Source organism: Rhinopithecus roxellana, chromosome 5 (assembly GCF_007565055.1).
Source record: "Rhinopithecus roxellana isolate Shanxi Qingling chromosome 5, ASM756505v1, whole genome shotgun sequence".
In the NCBI taxonomy this organism is placed as follows: domain Eukaryota; kingdom Metazoa; phylum Chordata; class Mammalia; order Primates; family Cercopithecidae; genus Rhinopithecus; species Rhinopithecus roxellana.
The window spans coordinates 152,007,960-152,030,916 of NC_044553.1; the positions used below are offsets into that span (position 1 = coordinate 152,007,960).

At 38.8% G+C, this 22,957-nt stretch overlaps 1 protein-coding gene across 3 annotated transcripts in view; it reads left to right on the top strand.

The window, feature by feature from the left end:
* Positions 1–22,957, top strand: part of UNC79 (unc-79 homolog, NALCN channel complex subunit) — a 366,916-nt gene that overhangs the window by 154,000 nt on the left and 189,959 nt on the right. For all 3 annotated transcript variants that reach the window (XM_010384517.2, XM_030930113.1, XM_030930114.1), the window contains 2 exons: positions 4,016–4,071; positions 4,762–4,891. In XM_010384517.2, the coding sequence (XP_010382819.1) occupies positions 4,016–4,071; positions 4,762–4,891 (186 nt within the window). The remainder of the gene's footprint in view (positions 1–4,015; positions 4,072–4,761; positions 4,892–22,957) is intronic.

The following is a 22,957-nucleotide window of genomic DNA, read 5'->3' on the forward strand; positions in this document are numbered from 1 at the left end:
GTTTTGTTTTGTTTTATTTTTCGAGATGGAATCTCACTTTGTTGCCCAGGCTGGAGTGCAGTGGCATGGCTCACTGCAACCTCTGCCTCCCGGGTTCAAGCAATTCTCTTGCCTCAGCCTCCCCAGTATCTGGGACTACAGGCACATGCTACTATGCTTGGCTAATTTTTGAATTTTTAGTAGAGATGGGGTTTCATCATGTTGGCTAGACTGGCCTCGAACTCCTGACCTCAAGTGATCCGCCTGTCTTGGCCTCCCAAAGTGCTGGGATTATAGGCATGAGCCACCATGCCTGTCGGGACAGAGTTTTTATTGATAAGGTAAATGGGGCATTCTGGGAGGGGAAGCTGTTTTAACAAAGGAACCGTCCAGGTACGTTCATGGGTCAGTGGACGGCTCTGAACAAGGTTCATATAGCATACCCGTGGAGAATAGCAGACACTGTATGAGAAAGTGTCTTGGAACATCTGAACTTGAGAATTCAGTGATGACTTAAGACCAAATTTCCAATTCTAGAGCGACCATTCAATCAGTAGTCAGTGAGTATCCACCATGTGCTAAGCACTGGGGGCTCCATGGTTAGTGACATGGGACTGACCCCATCCTCATCTCAGCAAGCTTATCATATGATTGGGGTGAGGGGCGAGAAGACAATCAAATAATCATAAAATCAAGTGTAAAGTTTCACTTGTGACAAGTGCTTCAAGTACGTTATGCTATAAGATGTTATAAAAGGAAATTTTGCTTTTATTGAGGAAGTCAGGGGGGCTTCTTTGCAGGATGAGTAGTGTGAACAAGGCCTAAAAGGAGGGATGGTTCAGGAAGAGGAATCTCATGTGTCATGGCAGACAGCTGAGACTGAAGGATCAGTGTAGCTGGAACTCAGAGTGAGGGCTCCCTGGTGTGACGTTAGACTTAAAGTTCCATGGGCTGGAACATGCAGGGTGTTGTGAGCTCTGTTAGGGAGGCCTGTGTTTATTCCAAATCTAATGGGAAGCTGCTGAAGGGCTTTGAGTGGGCTGTGGTGTGTGTCACCCCCGCTGCAGTTGAGAACAGATTGAAAAGAAGCCAGGTTGTGTATAGATTGACCTGGAAGGAGGTCATTGCATTTGTCTAAGCACTTCAAAGGCAGGGACAATTGAAACTGAAGAACAAGCAGATCTATCTGAGAGCTATTTAGGAAGTAAAATTGATAAGTCTTGGTAACATAGTGGCTAAAGTGCGTTTCTGGATGCACTAACTGGATGCATGGTGGTCATATTAGTTTGTTGTTGCATTGCTATAAAGAAATACCTAAGACTAGGTAGTATATAAAGAAAAGAGGTGTCATTGACTCATGGTTCTGTAGGTTGTACAGGAAGCATAGTAGCTCCCCTCTGTAAGGGGGGACTCAGAAAACTCATAATCATGGTAGAAGGCAAAAGGGAAGCACGTCTTACATGGCTCGAGCAGGAGGAAGAGAGAGAAGGGGACTTGCCACTTTTTTTTTTTTTTTTGAGACAGACTTTTGCTCTTGTTGTCCAGGCTGGAGTGCAGTGGCACAATCTCAGCTCACTGCAACCAGGTTCAAGCAATTCTCCTGCCTCAGCCTCCTGAGTAGCTGGGATTACAGGCGCCCACCCCCACACCCAGCTAATTTTTTGTATTTTTAATAGAGACGGAGTTTCACCATGTTGGCCAGTCTGGTCTTGAACTCCTGACCTCAGGAGTTTTGATCCATCCGCCTCGGCCTCCCAAAGTGCTGGGATTACAGGCATGGTGGCACACACTTTTAAACAACCAGATCTTGTGAGAACTGTATCATGAGAATAGCACAAAAGGGATGGTGCTAAACCATTCATGAAGGACCCACCCCCATGATCCAGTCACCTTTTTAAGTTTTTAAGGCCCTACCTCCAACATTGGGGATTCCAACTGAACCTGAGATTTGGTGGGGACACAGATGCAAACTGTAACAGTGGTTCTACTCACTGATAAAGGAGGCATTGGAAGAAGAAGATCAGGCCTCTGAGGGAAGATCTTGAGATCTGTTTCAGATGTGTTGTATTCACGGTATCTTTGAGACACCTAATAGGAGCTGGTAATTAGGTAGTTGTATTATGAGTCTGGAGCTCAGAACAGAGCTTTGGACTAGAGCTAATGAACTTTGAGCCCACACACAAGTGTCCAGTGACCTTCATTGAATTACATATAGATGGCTGCTGAAGTTGTGAATGAGTGTGAGATTGTTTAGGGGAGAGCAGAGAATGAAAGAAATGTGGAGTGGTTCTGTGACTAGGCCTTCAGGAACTTCAACAGATAATGGCCCAGTGGAAGAGGATGAGCTCTCCAAAGAGACAGAGAGGTTGCACTGTTAAGATGTCTTTGGCTGACAGAGGCTTTAAAGTATAAGCACATTGGTTGTTTACTTAATAGGAAGTCCTGAAGATAGCTCCACAATATCAGGGGACTGAGATCTTGGAATTCCCCTGATGTTTGCAAGAAGGCTGCCACTGTGGAGGTTGTTATAACCTTACATAACTACATGCAAAAACAGGTAATAGGATCAAGCAGAGTCATTAAGAGAAAAGTCTCCTGGTGTCCCTCTTTTGTTTTATCAGAGGGAGAAAGTATGTCTCAGAAGCTCCCCAGCAGATTTTCTCCTCATTCTTACTATCCAGAACTGAGTCACATGGCCACCTGTAGCTGCAAGGGGCTCTGGGAAAGTATCTTGCTTTTGTAGTCTGTGTATTGGTACATTAGTCCGTTTTTACACTGCTATAAAGAACTGCCAGAGACTGGGTAATTTATAATGAAAAGAGGTTTAATTGACTCACAGTTCCACATGGCTGGGAAGGCCTCAGGAAACTTAACAATCACGGTAGAAGGTGAAGGGGAAGCAAAGACCTTCTTCACATGATGGCAAGAATGAGAGAACTAGCAAGTGCAGGGAAAACTGCCTTTATGAAACCATCAGATTTTGTGAGAACTCACTCACTATCACGAGAACAGCATTGGGCAAACTGCCCCCACGATCCAATCACTTCCCACTTGGTCTCTTCCTAAAACCTGGGGATTACAATTCAAGATGAGATTTGGGTGGGGACACACAACTTAACCATATCAATTGGCAAATGGACAAGAAAAAAAGGGTGTTGACAGCAGTTGAGTAGTAACAGTGTTGTCCACCACAGGTGACAGGGGAGGGTCATTCATAGTATGAAGCCAAGGAAAGAGTGTTTCAAAAAGGAGACAGTAGTCAGCAGTACTGAATGTGGCTGAAAAGTCAAGTAAGATGCAGACTGAAAAATGTCCATTGGATTGAATGACATGGAGGTCATTGGTGAATAAAGTGTGAACTGCTTCAATGTCAGCATAAGCCTGGAATATAGATTAGGGAAGGTATCAAAAGGCATCTAACTAGGTTGAAAGTATCTTTGTTCCCCAAGTGAAGATAGGCAAATCAAGGAATCTTGCTGTCGTGTAGCTTTTAAAAATTCCTCTACAAGATGGAATTGATGATGAAAAGATAAAACTCCACTCTAATCCGTTAAGTCTGTCACTTGCTATCCATTCAACCTTGGGCAAGTTGGAAACTGAGCCTTAGTTTCCTAACTGCACCATGGTAATTGTGAGATAATACGTATAAAGCTCTTTCTACAATATCTAGCAAATAATGAATGTTCAATAAATATGAGCTTTTATTATGATTCTGTTGGGCTAGTTTTTTTTTCCTATGTAGATCTTATGTTGGTACAAGTTTATTTTATGAATGTATGATTACTAGGGACTTTAAAAATATTTCCGTTGTTAACATGAAGCATGAAATAATTCTCAAGGACCTTGGGACAAAGCTTGATAAGGTCAAGGGCTTATGTGATATTTTTTAAGTATGAACATATGGACAGAAGTTATTTCTAATTTAATGATTAGAGACTGAAAAGTCATATTGAAGTAATTTGTTATATATATATATCAAAGGATGTTTTGTTTGGTATTTACATTTCATGTACGAATTACATTTTCTACATTACAGTGTATCATTGTCAATTACTGGAATGCCTCATGAAATATAAACAAGAAGTCTGGAAAGTAAGTTTTGGGTCAAATTTAACCCATAGTCACAAACTTAATTTGTATAATACAGTAAAAATTGTTTACATATTAAAACTGTTGTTGAGGTCAAATTTATTGATGTCCTATTATTTTGATGTGGCAGTACCTGTAATTCTTTCTTTAATGGTTAATTATTTATCATTTAGAGCAGAAATGGTACTTTAAGAACATCGTGTCTTGACGGATAAAGTAATTGGATATATCTTATTCTTGGAATTAAGCTAATATTATATGTTATGACAAACAATTTTATTTAATTTGAAAGGTTGCTTGAGAATCTGTCCTCTTTCAAATAGGAGATGTGAATGTTTAAGAAATGTGATTAGGGAAATATTTTTTCAAATGCAGTATTTGGCAAACTGTCTTATGCTACTCTAAAATCTTTCTTTAACATCAGTCTGATTAGAGACGAATTTGTTAGAAGATAAAGTACTTTGTACTCTACCTGTGAGGGCTCATTTACAGAAGGACCAGTAAATACATAAATCATAAAAATATAATGTTTTAACGGGATCTAATCTATGAAACATGCCTGCATGAGATTCCAGGGAAATTACTCACCTCAACCCCTCCATTAGAATTTTCACTGCTTTGGTAATGTTGAAGTCTCTACCTTTCTTTTTATTTCGTGATGCTAAGTCAAAATATGCTTGCTGTTTCCTTTAGGATCTTTTGTATGTGATTGCGTATGGGCCTTCACAAGTGAAGCCTCCAGCTGTGCAAATGCTTTTCCACTACTGGCCCAATTTAAAACCTCCTGGGGCAATAAGCGAGTACAGGGGGTTGCAGTACACAGGTAAGAGGAGAGGAGCCCTGTGATGCCCCATCTGTATTTCTCCTGTGCCACACTGGCCTCACCTACTTATACATATATTTTTATCTTGCTGGATTATATTTACTGTGCCTTTGGACATGGTCATAAATCCTTTCTGAAACTAAGTGGTTTAAAGATGAATTAATTCAAATCAATTTCAAAAGCATTTATGGCATCAGGGCAAATTGCCTCAAGTCTCAGTCCCATTTGCTATACCACTGGCTGAGGGTCTTAACTCTGGCTACCGTTAATCACTCCACAGGGATGAGCAGTGAGAGTGATGCTGCAGATTTGCTCATCATTTAGCAGAAACCCTAACTAGCAGATTCTGCTCTGATAAGAAGGCTTGCAGCACTTTCAATATCACCAGCTCATGCACTAAATAAAAATTAAATGACCCAGACTGGGTGCGGTGGCTCACGCCTGTAATCCCAGCACTTTGGGAGACCAAGGCAGGCAGATCACAAGGTCAAGAGATGGAGACCATCCTGGCTAACATGGTGAAACCCTGTCTCTACTAAAACTACAAAAATTAGCTGGGCATGGTGGTACGCGCCTGTAGTCCCAGCCAGTTGGGAGGCTGAGGCGGGAGAATCGCTTCAATCTGGGAGGCGGAGATTGAAATGGGCCAAGATCGCACTGGGCCAAGACCTCACCACTACACTCCAGCCTGACTGCAGAGTGAGACTCTGTCTAAAAAAAAAAAAAAAAAAAAAAAATTAAATGACCCCGATAGGCTGGGCACAGTGACTCACGCCTATAATCTCAGCACTTTGGGAGGCTGAGACGTGCGGATCACCTGAGGTCCAGAGTTTGAGACCAGCCTGGCCAACATGTAAAAATTAGCCAGTTTTGTTCCTTATGCCTGTAATCCCAGCTACTCAGAAGGCTGAGGCAGAAGAATCACTTGAACCCAGGAGGCGGAGGTTGCAGTGAGCCAAGGAGTGTCATTGCACTCCAGCCTGGGTGACTGAGCCAGACTCTGTCTCAAAATAAAATAAAATAAAATAATAATAATAATTAATAAAAAATAAAAAATAAGTCAGGCATGGTCACTCACGCCTGTAATCCCAGCACTTTGGGAGGCCTGGGTGGGCAGATCACGAGGTCAGGAGATCGAGACCATCCTGGCCAACATGGTGAAACCCGGTCTGTACTAAAAATACAAAAAAATTTTAGCCGGGTGTGGTAGTGCGTGCCTCTAGTCCCAGCTACTTGGGAGGCTGAGGCAGGAGAATCACTTGAACCTAGGAGGCAGAGGCTGTGGTGAGCTGAGATCACGCCACTGCATTCCAGCCTGGGTGACAAAGCGAGACTCCGTCTCAAAAAACAAACAAAAAAATGACCCCGATAGCCTGGTTGCTCAGCCATTCAACAATGAATGAATTTTGGTGTAATTAATAATGAGAAAAGAACATTAACTTTAAATATAATGACAGATATCTACCAAAAAATCCCGCGAGACAAATAAATCAACAACCTCCAGGTCCTAGGAGGTTGTTTGTGTATATATATTATTAAATCAAAGAAGAAACCTATGGCTAATGGAGTTTTTGATGCCCTTGTTCACCTTTTTGCCTCACTTAATTGTAGATATAATTTTCTGAAAATGAAAGAGATGGATATTTTTGCAAGGTTAACTTTTCTCCAAGTTATTGTTGGATTGCACACTGATGTTCTGAGAATCTACTTACTTGTTCACATTATTGGTATTTACAAAGGTGATTTGAGGTGGTTTTCACGGGGATGTAATTGAATTCAGGTATCTGATTTATGTTCCTGATGAAAGACTTAAAGTCAAGTGTTAGAGATAGTAATACTTGTTGTTTGGGCTTTTGGTGACCCGTGGTTGGCTTATTCTAAACCTAAAATACATGGTAACAACAATAAAGACAATGAAGTTAGATAGTAAGTAAATTTTTTAAAATTGGGAATTGGTATCACTGGTGCTGTGTATCATAGATAGTAGAGAATGTTTAAGTGTTGCTAAGTGATTGTAAAAGCAGCACAACATATGGAAGCATTAATAGAATAAAAGGTGAAAAAAACTGAAATATTTGACACTAACTTCTTCTCATTTGATCCCTGAAATAAGCACTTACATGAAGTATAAATGGGTAATCAGTATTAAATAACATTTATTTATTTGATAAATATTTGATGAGTAACTACTCTGTGCCAGACACTGTACTTTCTGTTAATTATGCAGGAACCAACACAAAACCAGGTCTCATGGAACTTACTACAATCTAGACATTGAAATTCATTCATTTTATTCAACGAATAATTATGGAGTGTCTAGTATCAGGCAGGCATTAGGCACTCTTGGTGAAGCCGTAAAGAAAACATGAAAATCATTAATATCTTGGAACTTACATTCTTTTTTTTTTTTTTTTTTTTTTTTTTGAGACAGAGTCTCGCTCTGTAGCCCAGGCTGGAGTGCAGTGGCACGATCTCGACCTCAGCTCACTGCAGGCTCTGCCTCCCAGGTTCACGCCATTCTCCTGCCTCAGCCTCCCGAGTAGCTGGGACTACAGGCGCGCGCCGGCTAATTTTTTGTATTTCTGGTAGAGACGGGGTTTCACCGTAGTCTCGATCTCCTGACCTCGTGATCCGCCCGCCTCGGCCTCCCAAAGTGCTGGGATTACAAGCGTGAGCCACCGCGCCGGGCCAGAACTTACATTCTAATTGTCAGGGAAAGACCCCAAAATTGCCTTACAGGGTAAGAAGTGCTAAAGTAGAACAAATACAGAGAGCTGTGAGGACACACAGGAAGGGTCCCTAACCTCACTGGGATGGTGGGCAAGTTTGGGAAGGGATATTTGTTAAGGAAGATTCTCAAGTAAGTGACATTTAAGCTGATACCTGAAGGATATGTACACACTAGATGTCAGACACGGGTGAGACATGAGTGGATAAAATGTGAGTTGCAAGGCAGAAGGTACTGCAGGCAGAAGATGGCGTGATAGTATTTAGGAACTGGAAAAAGTCCAATGCAGCCAGACATTGCAGTGAGAGGAGGAGAGTAGCCAGAGGTGAGCAGAGAGGCTGATAGGCCCGGGAAAGAGTTTGGATTTTATCCTACAAGCAAAGGGACACCAGGCACAGGTTTTAGATGGAGAAGCCACTTGATGAGATTTGCCTGTTCAGAGCATCCTAAAAGCCCAGCAAATTGACAGCCACTTCCACCCATCCCCGTGGCCACTGCCCCCAGGAAGGTTCGGTGAAACCTGTCTTCACTGTAATAGCTCAGTCTATGCCCACTACAACCAGAGCAACTTTCATCTTCCCTTACGCACTGTGAACCAAGGTGTCTCTGTCTGAGGGCATTCATTCTTCAGTCCATCCTTGCAATGACATGTTCATGCTTCCATTCTTTCAGCAGTCTGTTATGGGATGCCTGCTGCCCTCCAGGCACTGTCCTAGGCACTGGGGAAGTAGCTCTCTTGAAACTCCCATTCTAGTAGACCGTGGCATTCTGTGTAGGAAACAAAAGATCACAGAAAAAAAATCATTCTGGTCTATAGATTACTACTTATCCAGCACTGGTTGCTGGTCAGACATTGTTTAGCTGCTTATGATATTATCTAATTTTTTCAGCCCTCTCCTAATTGAAGACAATCTATGGACCAGACACCATATTAGGTTTTACAGATGTTTTCTCAATTAAACCTTACAAAAATATTGGGAAGTCAGTTGTCCTATTTCCGTTCTACAGATGAGGAGTGGGACACAGAGTTTAAGTAACATGCCTAAATTCACACAAATAATAAGGTCACAGATTGAATTTGAGCCCCACATTTTTCTACTTTAACTGTGTTACATCACTTTTTTCGATTCAATCCTTTAATTAAACATTAGGTAAAGCATTAGAAATTGTCTGCAATGCCCACTACAAGACATACCAAAGAGTATCATCAGTATTTAAATGGCACTATAACCCCTAATATTCTTTTTTTATTTTTATTTATTTTTATTTTTGAGATGGAGTCTCGCTCTGTCGCCCAGGCTGGAGTGCAGTGGCGTGATCGCGGCTCACTGCAAGCTCCACCTCCCGGGTTCACACCATTCTCCTGCCTCAGCCTCCCAAGTAGCTGGGACTACAGGCGCCCGCCACCTCGCCCTGCTAGTTTTTTTGTATTTTTTAGTAGAGACGGGGTTTCACCGTGTCAGCCAGGGTGGTCTCGATCTCCTGACCTTGTGATCCGCCTGTCTCGGCCTCCCAAAGTGCTGGGATTACAGGCTTGAGCCACCGCGCCCGGCCCCTAATATTCTTAATAATGAAAATTGTAGGGATTTTATTAACTTGGAAGTTCAAAGATGAAATGCTTTCTTAGGAACCAGCAACTTTTGTTAATTTTCGCAGTGATTTACAGTATTTCCTCTTTAAAAAGTAAAAATCTGGCCAGGTGTGGTGGCTCACGCCTATAATCCCAGCACTTTGGGAAGTGGAGGCAGGTGGATCACCTGAGGTCAGCAGTTGGAGACCAGCCTGGCCAATATGGTGAAAACCTATCTCTACTAAGAATACAAAAATTAGCCAGTCGTGGTGGTGCACGCCTGTAATCCCAGCTACTGGGAGGCTGAGGCAGGAGAATCCCTTGAACCTGGGAGGCAGAGGTTGCAGTGAGCCGAGATTGCACCATTGCACTGAAGCCTGGGTGACAGACCAAGACTCCATCTCAAAAACATAAAATAAATTAAAAAAAAATAATAAGTAAATTTTTTTCTAAAAAGGACAATTTAGTTACAGAAAAATTACAGTAACATGTGGCCGGCACAGTGGCCCACACCTGTAATCCCAGCACTTTGGGAGGCTGAGGTGGGCAGATCACGAGGTCAAGCGATAGAGACCATCTTGGCTAACTTGGTGAAACCCCATCTCTACTAAAATACAAAAAATCAGCTGGGCGTGGTGGCACATGCCTGTAATCCCAGCTACTTGGGAGGCTGAGGCAGGGGAATTGCTTCAACCCAGGAGGTAGAGGTTGTGGTGAGCTGAGATCGTGCCACTGCACTCCAGCCTGGCAACAGAGCAAGACTCCATCTCAAAAAAAAAAAAAAAAAAAGATAAATTATAGCAATATGTAAGGAGGAAAAACAATACCAACATCCAGAAATGACCATTGTTAACATTTTGGTTTATTTACAGGTTTTGATGAACTTTAAAATACAGTTGAGGTCATATTCTATGTAATTACACAAAGCTCCTCCCAACTATTTATGATAAAAGATGTCAAACAGAGAAAAGTTTAAAGAATCACTATGAACACACAGAGTTAATGATTGTTAGTAATTAACCATAATTTTAACTTCACATATATGTGTAGAAATTATATATTACTTTCTAAACATAGTTAACATAGGAATATTTATAGCTCGTACAAAGAAGATCAAATAATAAAAATCTAGTGATCTACAATGTTTGTTCCTTTTTGGTTTATTAGTGTATATCCACAATAACTGCTCCAATTATTTTGGTTTTAAAGATGCAAAAAATTGGCTTGGCACGGTGGCTCACGCCTGTAATCCCAGCACTTTGGGAGGCCGAGGCAGGTGGATCACGAGGTCAGGAGATCGAGAACCATCTGGCTAACATGGTGAAACCCTGTCTCTACCAAAAATACAAAAAAAAAAAAAAAAATTAGCTGGGCAGGGTGGTGGGCACCTGTAGTCCCAGCTACTCGGGAGGCTGAGGCAGGAGAATGGTGTGAACCCAGGATGCGGAGCTTGCAGTGAGCCAAGATGACGCCACTGCACTCCAGCCTGGGTGACTGAGCAAGACTCCATCTCAAAAAAAAAAAAAAAAAAAAAAAAGGCAAAAAATTGATGTTTCATATTTTTGTGGGACTCCCATGTGTATGTATATAATTAAAATGGCTTTTTCTCCTGTTTAAAAAAAAAGATGCAAAAAATTATAACTTAAGTTTCTTGACAATGAAAATAGCCCTCATGTTGTTCTATGCTTCTCTGCTTCTGTGGGATAGAAAGAAATTATTTAGCAATTTTCCTGTTACAATGTCCCAACTTGTAAATAATTTAGCCTTTGTTAGTAAGGAACAGCACCAGTTATTGTTCAGTTTCCATTTGAACTGTAGGACAAAAGATGTTACACAAGAGGTACCTCTCCAAAAAACAGACTCTACATTTCCAAGACAGGGACTGTACCTTTCTAAGACACAGACTGTTGCAAAAGCAGATCGAGAATAACTCAAGACAGTACTACAAGGTGAAATTTTGGTCTAGGCTACCAAATATCACATCAGTACAATTGGATTTTTCAGTTGTATACAAGTTAAGTGCAAGAAGGTCTGCCAGTTCTTTTATGTCATGTTGAGTTCTTAGTTACCTTTTTAATTAACTCAATCTTGTCTCTACATAATTAAAAATGTTTTAAAACATTTTTACTGGTGCATTGTATACGTGCAGAAAATCACAAATTTATGTGTTCATGGACCACCTCCTACCATATGCTCCCTCTTACACCCCAAAAGTAACTACTGACATGATTTCCAATACCCGAGATTAGTTTTGTCTATTTTAGAATTTTATAGAAATGGAATAATCCATTATTTATTTGTGTGTGTGAGTGTGTGTGTGTTGTGCGTATGTGATTTGTTTATGGTGTTGAGGATGACTGTACTTTGTTCATTTTTATTGCTGTGCCTATTCTACCAAATGAATGTACTGTAGTTTACCTATCCATTCTATTATTAGTGGACATTTGGATTATTCCCACTTTCTGGCTTTTATATATAATGTTCCTATGAACATCCTTGTATATGTCTTTTGGTGCATACTTGCATACATTTCTGTTAGGTGCCTAAGGTGGAATTCCTGGATCAGAGGATGTACATATATCCAACTTTAATGGATAATGGCAAACAGCTTTCCAAAGTAGCTGTATTAATTTGTCCTGTCATTAGTAGTGTATGAGAGTTCTTTTTGTCTTATTTTCCACATTTTGGTTATTATTTGTTTTGTTCACTTTTAAAATTTTAGCCATTTTCAAGGGTGTGTAGAAGTATCTTATTGTGATTATAATTTGAATTTCCTGATTACTAGTGAAGCTGAACATTTCTTCCTATGTTTATGTGCCATTTGAATATCCTCTTATATGATCTTGGTCAGTTATAATTGTTGCAAATATCTTGTTTTTTATTTTCTTAATAATGTCTTATCATTAAATAAAGGTATTTTAATGTTATCAACTTAGCATTCTTTGTTTTCATATTTAATCCTTTTTATGTCCCGTCTAAGAAAATCCTTCCCTACCCCAAAATTACAATACTTTTTGTCATCTTCTATAATTTTTGTTTTTCATCTTTTAGATGTATCTGGAATTAATTTTTGTATATGGTATGAAGTAATGGCCAATCTCTTCCCTTATGGATGGCCAGTTGACTCAACATTATTTATTGAAAATATTATTCTTTCCTTACTACTCTGTGGTGCCATTTTTATCATAAATCAAGTGTCTATTTAAAAATGGTTCTGTCTCTGGATTCTTAGTTCAACTGGTGTATTTTTCCTTTTACCAATACCATACTGTTTTAATTACTGTAGCTTAATAAAATTTGATATCCACCTGTGCAAGTCCTTTACCTTGTTATTATTGCTCTCTTCATCTTCCTTGTCTTCACCTATCTTCTCCTCTTTCTGTTCTTTCTCCTTCTCCTCCTTCATTTCTTCCTCCTCCTTCAATAATACCTTGCCTATTCCTAGCTCTTTGCTAAGTTAAAGAGTTTGTCAAGTTAAACATATACAAACACTCATACTGCTAGGATTTTGATTGGGATTGTCTTGAATCTGTGTTGGGATAATCTTGATCAATTTGGGAAACTGACATCTTTATAATATTGAATCTTCCAATCCATGAACATGGTATATCTCTTCATTTATTTAGGCTTTTATTTTTTACATTGCCTTCAATCCTTTTTCTAGTTTTCTACTAGCTGTAGATGTGCAGATGTCTGGCATATCTCTCATGTAGTTTATTCCTAGATATTTATTTTTAGAATAATATTGTCAATTATATATGTTCTAAAAATTACATTGTCTAACTCTTTGTTGCTACTCTGTAGATGCAATTAATTTTTAGTATATTGGTCTTGTAATCAGCAACTTTGCTAAGTCACTTTTCAGTTCTAATAATTTATTGTGGTAGTCTTGCTTAAAAATTACTTTAATATGCACAATTATATTATTGCTGAATAATACACATTTAATGTCTCTTTCTCAATCCATAAGCCTTTTATGTCTTCTTGCCTTGTTGCAGTGACTTAAATCTCACTGTGCTATGCCAATTCCTAAATCGTGTGCTTTACTGATTTCTAAATCCTTCATGGTTTCTTCTTTGACCTGTGAGTCATTTAGAAGGAGATTTATAGCTTTATCCTTCTGTGGTCAGATAACATACTTTGTATTATTTCATTCCATTGACATTTTTAACACTTTCTTTAGGACTGAGCATATGCTCATTGTTGTAAATGTTCCTGTGTAAAGAACTTAAAAAGAACTTCTATTTGGCAGTTGTTTGTGCAGTGTTCTACACGTATCAATGAAATCAAATTTGTAATTGTTTAGTTCAAATCCTGTATATTCTCATTATATTTTTGCCCATTTCTTCTATCTGTTACCAAGAGCAGGGTGTTAAAAATCTCTTACTATGACTGTGGATTTGTCTATTCCTCTTTGTAGCTCTGCCAATGTTTGCTTTATATATTTTCAGGCTGCATTATTAGATGTATACAAGTTTAGAATGAAGTATACAAGTTAAAATGCAGTATCTTCCCAGCTAATTGAAACTTTTACCATTCTGAAATGCATGTCTTTATCGCTTCTAATACTTTTTGTGTTAAAATCTACTTTGTGTTATACTAATGTAGCTATACCAGCTTTCATAAGTGTTTGCATGGTATAACTTTTCCCATCTTTTAATTTTCAGTTTTTTTGTATTATATTTTATGTGTGTTTTGTAATCAGCATGTAGTTCTTTAAACTCAATACTTATAATTTTTGTCTTTTAATTGGAGTATTTAGCCCATATATATGTAATGTAGTTACTGGTATATTTGTTACTGGTATTTTTGACTTTAAATCCACGATTTTCTATTGTAATCTATTTTTCCTGCTTTTTTCTTTCTTTTTTCTCTCTTTTTTTGGGCCTCTTTTGCACTGATTATTTAAATATTTCATCACCCCATCTTTGGCTTACTAAGTTATTTAGTCCTCTACTGTTCTTTCAGTCATTACCCTAGAGATTATATCATGCATTCTTGACTTATCAGTGTCCAGTATAAAGTAGTGCTTTTATATTTTTGTGTAAAGTGGTAAAGTGGAAGAAGATTTTAACTCCGTTTACTCCCTCCTGACTTCCATGCTATATTTTATTTTATATAGATATATTTTATATATATATATATTCCACAAAACATAATTACTGTTGTTCAGTGCAGTCAGTTAGATTATATTTTCCCTTTTCTTGCTATTTTTCCCTTTTTATATCTCTAAGGTCCTATATGGGATTGAAGGGTTTTAAAATAATATCCTTTTATATTTCCTTTAGTGCCATTCTACTGAAGATACATTTTCTCAGTTAGTGTTTGTCTGGAAATGTTTGCTTTGCCTTTCTTTCTTAAGGCTGTTTTCTCAGTGTATACATTTATTTATTTATTTATTTATTTATTTATTTATTTATTTATTGAGACATTGTTTCACTCTTGTCACCCAGTCTGGAGTGCAATGGGGTGATCTCAGCTCACTGTATCCTCTGCCTACTGGGTTCAAGCGATTCTCCTGCCTCAGCCTCCCGAGTAGCTGGGATTACAGGCGCCTGCCACCACTCCTGGCTAATTTTTGTATTTTTAGTAGAGATGGGGTTTCACCATGTTGGCCAGGCTAGCCTTGATTGGCAGTCATTTTATTTTTCATACTTTGAAGGTATTTCATGATTTTCTCATTTTCATTGTTTCTATAAAAAATTGACTATCAAAGTCAATTGCCAATTATTACTCTTTTGAAGGTAAACTTTTTTCTTCTTTGTCTTAAAAGCTTTCTCTTTATTTTTTATTTTTGGCAGCTTTACTATGATATATCTAGTTATGATATTATGTATGTTTGTCTTTTTGGAGGGGTTCATAGGACTTGTTGATCTGTGGCTAGATGTATTTTGTCACTGGAAAATTGTCAGGCTTATCTCTCTTTTGTTAGTGATAGTACTTTATTACGGTATATTTTACATAAGTTAGATACACAAGTGTGATAGTACTTTATTACGGTATATTTTACATAAGTTAGATACACAAGTATCAAATGTACAGCTGGGTCAATTATGACAAATGTATAATGCTCATGTAGTCATCATCCAGATAAAGATAATGGAATGTTTCCATCAACTCAGAAAGTAATGGTATGACTTTTCCAAACACCATCCCCTTCTCTCATTCTGAAGTGATCACTATTCTGGTTTCTATGTAATTCATATATTCATCTAATTCAGGTATTCATGTAAATGGAGATCAAACACTATATATTTCTTCATTTCTGACTCCATTCAGTCAACATATTACTGAGATTAGTCCATGTTATTGTGGATATTAGTAGTTCTTTTTTTTTTTATTGCTAAGTATTCCATTGCATGGATATGTCATTTGTTTATCAGCCTTCCTATTGATGTATATTTCGGTTGTTTTCAGTTTTTAGCCAATATACATAAAGCTGCTATGAATATCTTATGCAAGTTTTTCTGTGGACTGATGCATTTATTTCTCTTGGGTATATACCTAGGACTGGAATTGCTGGGTCATAGAGTTTATAAGAAATATCTAAAGAGTTCTCTAAAGTGTTTATGCCATTTTACATTTCATCCAACAATTTATGAGAGTTTCAGTTGCTCTTCACTCTGCTATCACTTGCAATTGTCCATGTTTTTGATTTTAGCCATTCTGGTGAGTGTGTATCTTGTGGCTTTAATTTAAATTTCTTTGACAACTGCTGTTGAGCACATTTTTATATAATTATTGGTTATTCCTATATCCTATGAAGTACCTGAGAAAGTCTTTTACCAATTATTGATTGGATTCTTTATCTTTTTTGTTGTTGATATGTAGTTGTTCTTTATTTAGTTTGGCACAACTAAATAAAGTCTGATTTATATAATACAAATATTTTATTCCAGTCTTGGGGTTACACTTTTATTTCCCTAACTGTCTTTTTTGATGAGCATGAGTTTTTAATTCTGGTAAACTCAAATTTATCATTTTTGCTCTTATGGTTAATGCCTTTCATGTCCTGTCTAAGAAATCTTTGCCTTCTCCAAGATTGTGAAGATTTTCCCCTTCCAGAAGGTCTATATTTACATTTAAGTCTATGATCTGTCTTAAGTTTAATTTTTGTGTATGATAGGTATGGCTTATTGTCTTCCTTATGATTTATATTTCCTTATTTCCAGTACCCTTTGTTTGAAAAGATTATTTTCTCCCCTTTGAATTATATTGGCCCCTTGGTCCTATGTGGGTTTATTTATGGACTGTGTTTTGTTTTCATTTATTTGTGTCTCTGTCTGTACACTAGTACACTTGTCTTAAATACTTTTATATTACAGCCTTGCAATCAGATAGTTCAAATCTCTATATTTGTTCTTTTTCTTTGACTACTTTGGCTATTTTAGAGACTTTGCATTTCCATTTAAATTTTAGTATCAGCTTTCAATTTTCAATTTCTGTTGAAAAAAAAAAAGTCAGAAAACCCAAAAAAAGGCCAGGCATGGTGCTCACACCTACAATTCTAGCACTTTGGGAGGCCGAGGTGGGAGGGTCACATGAGGCCAGGAGGTCAAGATCAGTCTGGGCAACATGGTGAGATCCTATCTCTGTTTATTAAAAACAGCAGCAGCAGCAACCACAACAACAAGAATTTCTGCCAAAATAATCCTGCTGGGATTTTAATCTGGATTGTGTTAATTTGTGATTCCATTTGGAAAGAAATGACATCTTAACAATATTGGATTTTTGAATCCATGAATGTGGCATATCTTTCTATTAGTTAGGTCTTTTAAAATTTCTCTCAGTGGTGCTCTGTAGTTTTCACTGTAGAAGTCTTGCATTTCTTTTGTTAAATGAATTCCTAGGTGTTTGAATTTTTTGATGCCATTGTAAATGGCATTGTTTTAAAATTTAATTTCCAATTGTTTATTGCTTGTGTAGGGAAATCCAAGTGAGTTTTACATATTGATCTTTTATATCATGAGTTTGCTAAATTCAATTATTGGTTCTAGTACTTTGTTTATTAGTTGGATTTTCTATTAGGTAATGGTGTCATCTGTGCTATTTCCTTTCCAATCTTTATATCACTTATTGCTGTTTTCTTTCTTTGTTTTATTGTCCATTACTTTCACAACAGAAAGTCTATTAAATAGAATTGATAAGAATGGATATTGGATTAGTCTGTTTTCACACCCACCATAAAGAAATACCTGAAACTTGTTAATACATAAAGAAAAGAGGTTTAACAGACTCATGGTTCTGTGGAATGTACAGTTTTCTGCTTCTAGGGAGGCCTCAGGAAACTTACAATAATGGCAGAAGGTGAAGGGGAAGAAGGCACATCTTCACATGGCTGGCGGGGGGAGGGTGTACACACATTTTAAACAACCAATTCTCTGAGCACTGACTCACTGTGATGGGAGCAGCAAGGAGGAAATCCACCCTCATGATCCAATCACCCCTCACCAGGCCCCTCCTCCAACCATGGGCATTACAATTCAACATGAGATTTGAGTGAGGACACAAATCCAAATCATATCATTTCACCCTTGGCCCCTCCAAAATACCGTGTCCTTCTCACATTTCAAAATACAATTATGCCTTCCCAACAGTCATCCAAAGTCTTAACTCATTGCAGCATTAACTCAAAAGTCAACAGCCTGAAGTCTCATCTGAGATAAGGCACGTCCCTTCTACCTATGATCCTGTAAAATAAAAAACAAGTTAGTTACTTGCAGATTATAATGGGGGTACAGGAATTGGGTAAATGCTCCCTTTTCAAAAGGAAAAAATCGGCTAAAACAAAGGGGCTACATGGTCCATGAAGTCCAAAACCCAGCAGGGCAGTCATTAAATTTTAAAGCTCCAAAAAAATCTACTTTGGCTCCATGTATCACATCCAGGCCACACTAAGGCAAGGGGTTGGCTCCAAGGCCTTGGGCAACTCTGCCCCTGTGGTTCTGCAAGGTACATCCCCTGCAGCTGCTTTCATGGGCTGGTGTTGAGTGCCTGCAGCTTTTCCAGGTGCATGGTGCAAGCCATCAGTGGATCTACCATTCTGGGGTCTGGGGGATGGTGGCCCTCTTCTCACAGCTCCACTAGACAGTGCCCCCTGGGGACTCTTTGTAGGGACTTCCACTCCACATTGCCCTGGTAGAGGTTATCCATGAGAGCCCTATCCCTGCAGCGGACTTCTCCTGGACATCCAGGCATTTCCATATATCCTCTGAAATCTAGGCACAGGCTCCCAAGCCTCAACTCTTGCCCTCTGCATACCCTCTGGCTTAACACCATGTGGAAGCCACAGAGGACTGTGGCTTGCACTCTCTGGAGCAGTAGCCTGAGATGTATTTGGGAACCTTTTAGCCACCGCTGGAGCTGGAGTGGCTATAAAACAGAGAACAATGTCCTGAGGTTGTGCAGGGCAGCGGGGCCCTGCCCATGAAACCATTCTTGCCTCCTAGGCCTCTGGGCCTGTGATGTGAGGTGGTGTCACAAAGTTCTCTGAAATGCCTTCAAGACATTTTCCCCACTGCCTTGGATATTAACATTTGGTTCCTCTTTACTTATGCAAATTTCTGCAGCTGGCTTGAATTCCTCCCCAGAAAATGGGTTTTTATTTTTTACCACATGGTCAGGCTGCAAATTTTCCAAACTTTTATGGAAACTTTTATGCTCTGCTTCCCTTTTAAATATAAGTTTCAGTTTCAGGTAATCTCTTTGCTTATGAATATAAGCATGCACTGTTAGAAGCAGCTGGGCCACACTGTGAATACTTTGCTGCTTAGAAATTTCTTCTGACAGATACCTTAAATCATCTCTCTCAAATTCAAAGTTCTACACATCCCTAGAGCAGTGGCACAATTCTGCCATTCTCTTTGCTGAAGGATAGCAAGAGTGACTTTTACTGCAGTTCTCAATAAGTTCCTCATCTCCATCTGAGACTGCCTCAGCCTGGAATTCATTGTCCACATCACTGTCAGCATTTCAGTCATGACAATTTAACAAGTCTCTAGGAAGTTCCAAGCTTTCTGTCATTTTCCTGTCTTCTTCAGAGCCTTCCAAACTGTTCCAACCTTTGCCCATTACCCAGTTCCAAAGTGGCTTCCATATTTTCAAGTATCTTTATAGCAATGCCCCACTTGTTTAGTATTAATTTTCTGTATTAGTTTGTTCACGCACGACTATAAAGAAATACCTGAAACTGAGTAGTTTATAAAGAAAAGAGGTTTAATTGGCTCATGGTTCTGTGGGTTGTACTGGCTTCTGCTTCTGGGGAGGCCACAAGAAACTTACAATCATGGCGGAAGGCAAAGGGGAAGCGGGCACATCTTCACGTGGCTGGCAGGAGGGAGAGGTGGTGGGGAGATGCCACACACTTTTAGACAACCAATTGTCTGCGCACTCTCTCACTATTATGAGAACAGCAAAGGGGAAATGCACCCCCACAATCTAGTCACCTCCCACTGGGCTGCTTCTCCAACAATGAGGATTACAAGTTGACATGAGATTTGAGTAAGGAAGCAAATCCAAGCCATATTAGATACTGTTGCTTTGCTCCTAACTTGAGGGAGTATTTCACCATTAAATATGCTATTAGCTGTAGCGTTTTGCAAATCTCCTTTATATCAGTTTCAGAAAGTTAAATTTTATTTCCAGTTGACTTGGAGATTTTATTCTGAATAGTTTTTAATTTTTTTTTTTTTTTTTTGAGACAGAGTCTCGCTCTGTCACCAGGCTGGAGTGTAGTGGTGTGATCTCAGCTCACTGCAACCTCTGCCTCCCAAGTTCAAGCAGTTCTCCTGCCTCAGCCTCTTGAGTAGCTGGGATTATAAGTATGCACCACCATGCCCAACTAATTTTTGTATTTTTAATAGAGATGGGGTTTCACCATGTTGGCCAAGATGGTCTCGATCTCTTGACCTCGTGATCTATCACCTCAGCCTCCCAAAGTGCTGGGATTACAGGCATGAGCCACCCACGTCCAACCAGTTCTTAAATTTCATCAAATGCTTACATATACTAAAACAAATAAACAAAAAAAAAGAAAAACAAAAGTTGTGTTCTTTGTGTATCATTGTTTTCTGCTTTTATCTTTACTATCTTGTTCCTTTTACTTTCTTGAATTTAATTTTTTCTTTTTTTTCCTAGCTTCTTGGGATTAAAAAATTAGATTATTTCCAACATTAATTTTTTTCTTTTCTTTTTTTTTTTTTTGAGGCGGAGTCTCGCTCTGTCGCCCAGACTGGAGTGCAGTGGCCGGATCTCAGCTCACTGCAAGCTCCGCCTCCCGGGTTTACGCCATTCTCCTGCCTCAGCCTCCTGAGTAGCTGGGACTACAGGCGCCCGCCACCTCGCCCGGCTAGTTTTTGTATTTTTAGTAGAGACGGGGTTTCACCATGTTAGCCAGGATGGTCTCGATCTCCTGACCTTGTGATCCGCCCGTCTCGGCCTCCCAAAGTTCTGGGATTACAGGCTTGAGCCACCACGCCTGGCCAATTTTTTTCTAATCATCCATATAAAATTGCCAGCTTCCCTCTAGTTCTGCATTTGCTGCATCCCACAAATTTTGATATTTTGGGTCTTTACTAGCATTCATTTAAAAATATTTAAACATTTTAATTGTTAGATCTTTATTGCCTGTGTTATTTGGGAGAGTAGTTTAACTTGCAAATATCTGGGTTCTAGTTACCTTTTTGTTTTGATATCTGTGGTAATTCTGTTGTAATTAGTGAACATTTCTTCTCTCATTTAACTCTTTAAAGATGTCAATTCATTGTATCCAATAGGAAGTTACATATTATTCTTGTAATTGTACCTCTGAATGTAATATGATATTTTTCTCTGCCTCTTTGAAATATTTTCTGTTTATTTTTGGTATTTGGTACTTTCATTACATTCTGCTTAAGTGTGGTGGTTTTTGTACTTATTTTGCTTGGGGTTTGCTGAGCTTCTTGAATCTGTGGTTTTGTGTTCTTCATCAGTTTGGAAAAAATTTGGGTATTATTCTATCCAAATATTTATTCTGCCATTTCTTTTTCCTCCTCTTATTCTGGGACTTTAAAAAAATATTTTGTACTTTTCCAGAGGTATCAAATACTCCATTTAAAAAAAATGTTTACCTGTGCATTAGTTTGGATTTGTATTAATTTTTCAAGTTCACTGATCCTTTCTTCTCCTGTGTCCAATATTTTTTAAAAGTCCATCCAATGAGTTAGTAATTTTATATATGCTATCTTTTCTGATTATATTTTTAGGTCTAGAATTTTCTTTTAGCTATTTTTTACAGTTTTCATCTCTCTCTGGGAATTTTCATCTGAATGATCTATTTCTGTATATTCTTTAACATATTTGAACTACTTATTTTAAAATTCTTATTTTTAATTTGAAATGAGTCTAGGTCATTTGCTTCTTCTTCTTCTTTTTTTTTTTTTTTTTTTTTGAGACGGAGTCTTGCTCTGTCGCCCAGGCTGGAGTGCAGTGGCCAGATCTCAGCTCACTGCAAGCTCCGCCTCCCGGGTTTAGGCCATTCTCCTGCCTCAGCCTCCCAAGTAGCTGGGACTACAGGCGCCCGCCACCTCACCCGGCTAGTTTTTTGAATTTTTTTAGTAGAGACGGGGTTTCGCCATGTTAGCCAGGATGGTCTCGATCTCCTGACCTCGTGATCCGCCCGTCTCGGCCTCCCAAAGTGCTGGGATTACAGGCTTGAGCCACCGCGCCCGGCCTGGTCATTTGCTTCTTTTCACTCTTTTCCTCTTGATTATGGATCACATTTTCTAGTCCTCTCACATGTCTTGTAAATTTTTTATTGTATGATGGGCATTGTAAAGAATATGTTGTAGAGACTCTGAACTATTTTATTTACTCTAAAAAGCATTGAATTTTGTATTTCGTATTTGCTGGTATGAAGTTACTGGTGGATCACCTTCTTGCATCAAGGCTTCACTTTATTTATTTATTTTTATTTTAAATTTTCAGATTTTTTAGCCTTCTTGATCTCTGAAAACAAATTTTACTTGTACATTTTTTTGTTTTTTGTTCCCCCCCGCCCCTTCCCTCCAAGGAAAAAGAGGAAAAGACATTAGACACACATTTCTAATATCAGAAAGGAAATAGATATTCTTATTTCCTGATCTCATGGACATTAAAAGGATAGTGAAGGATTACTATGAACAACTCTATGTCCAAAAATTTTTAAACTTAGGCCTAGAGCATGGTCTTCATTCCTAAGGTATGACCTATCTGTTACAACCTATTGTCTCCTGAATTTCTGGTGTGTTCACTGAAGTTCTTTGCTTTGGCTATACTGGAAATAACAACATGTACCTAGCCCTGTGTGACCTCCAAAATCTCTGTTCTGCTTTCAACCATTGAGCAGAGTTCCCTGCTAGTCATTGCAGAAGTTTGTTCTGAGCACATGTAGGCCAAGGACCTGAGGGTCGCCCTTCCACTGATCTGTGATACCTCTTCTCGGTAGCTCTCCTCTGTTCTCTACCTTTACTCACAAATTCCATCCGCCTTAGCATTTCTTTATTTTGATTTCTCTACCCACTGAAAATCTGTTTCTTCTACCCACCAAAAATGCTGATTTCTTATTGAGTTCCGTTATTCTATGCCGCAGCTGGGAAATATCACCAGGCAGAAAGTCAAGGTGAATGTAGAACTTAACTTGTATGCTTTACTTTTTAAAAAGGAGAGCAGCCCAGTGCTGTATCTGTGCCCAATGTCTGAAACCAGTTGCTTCATACACTTTGTCCAGTGGAAAGATAAGTTCAATACCAGC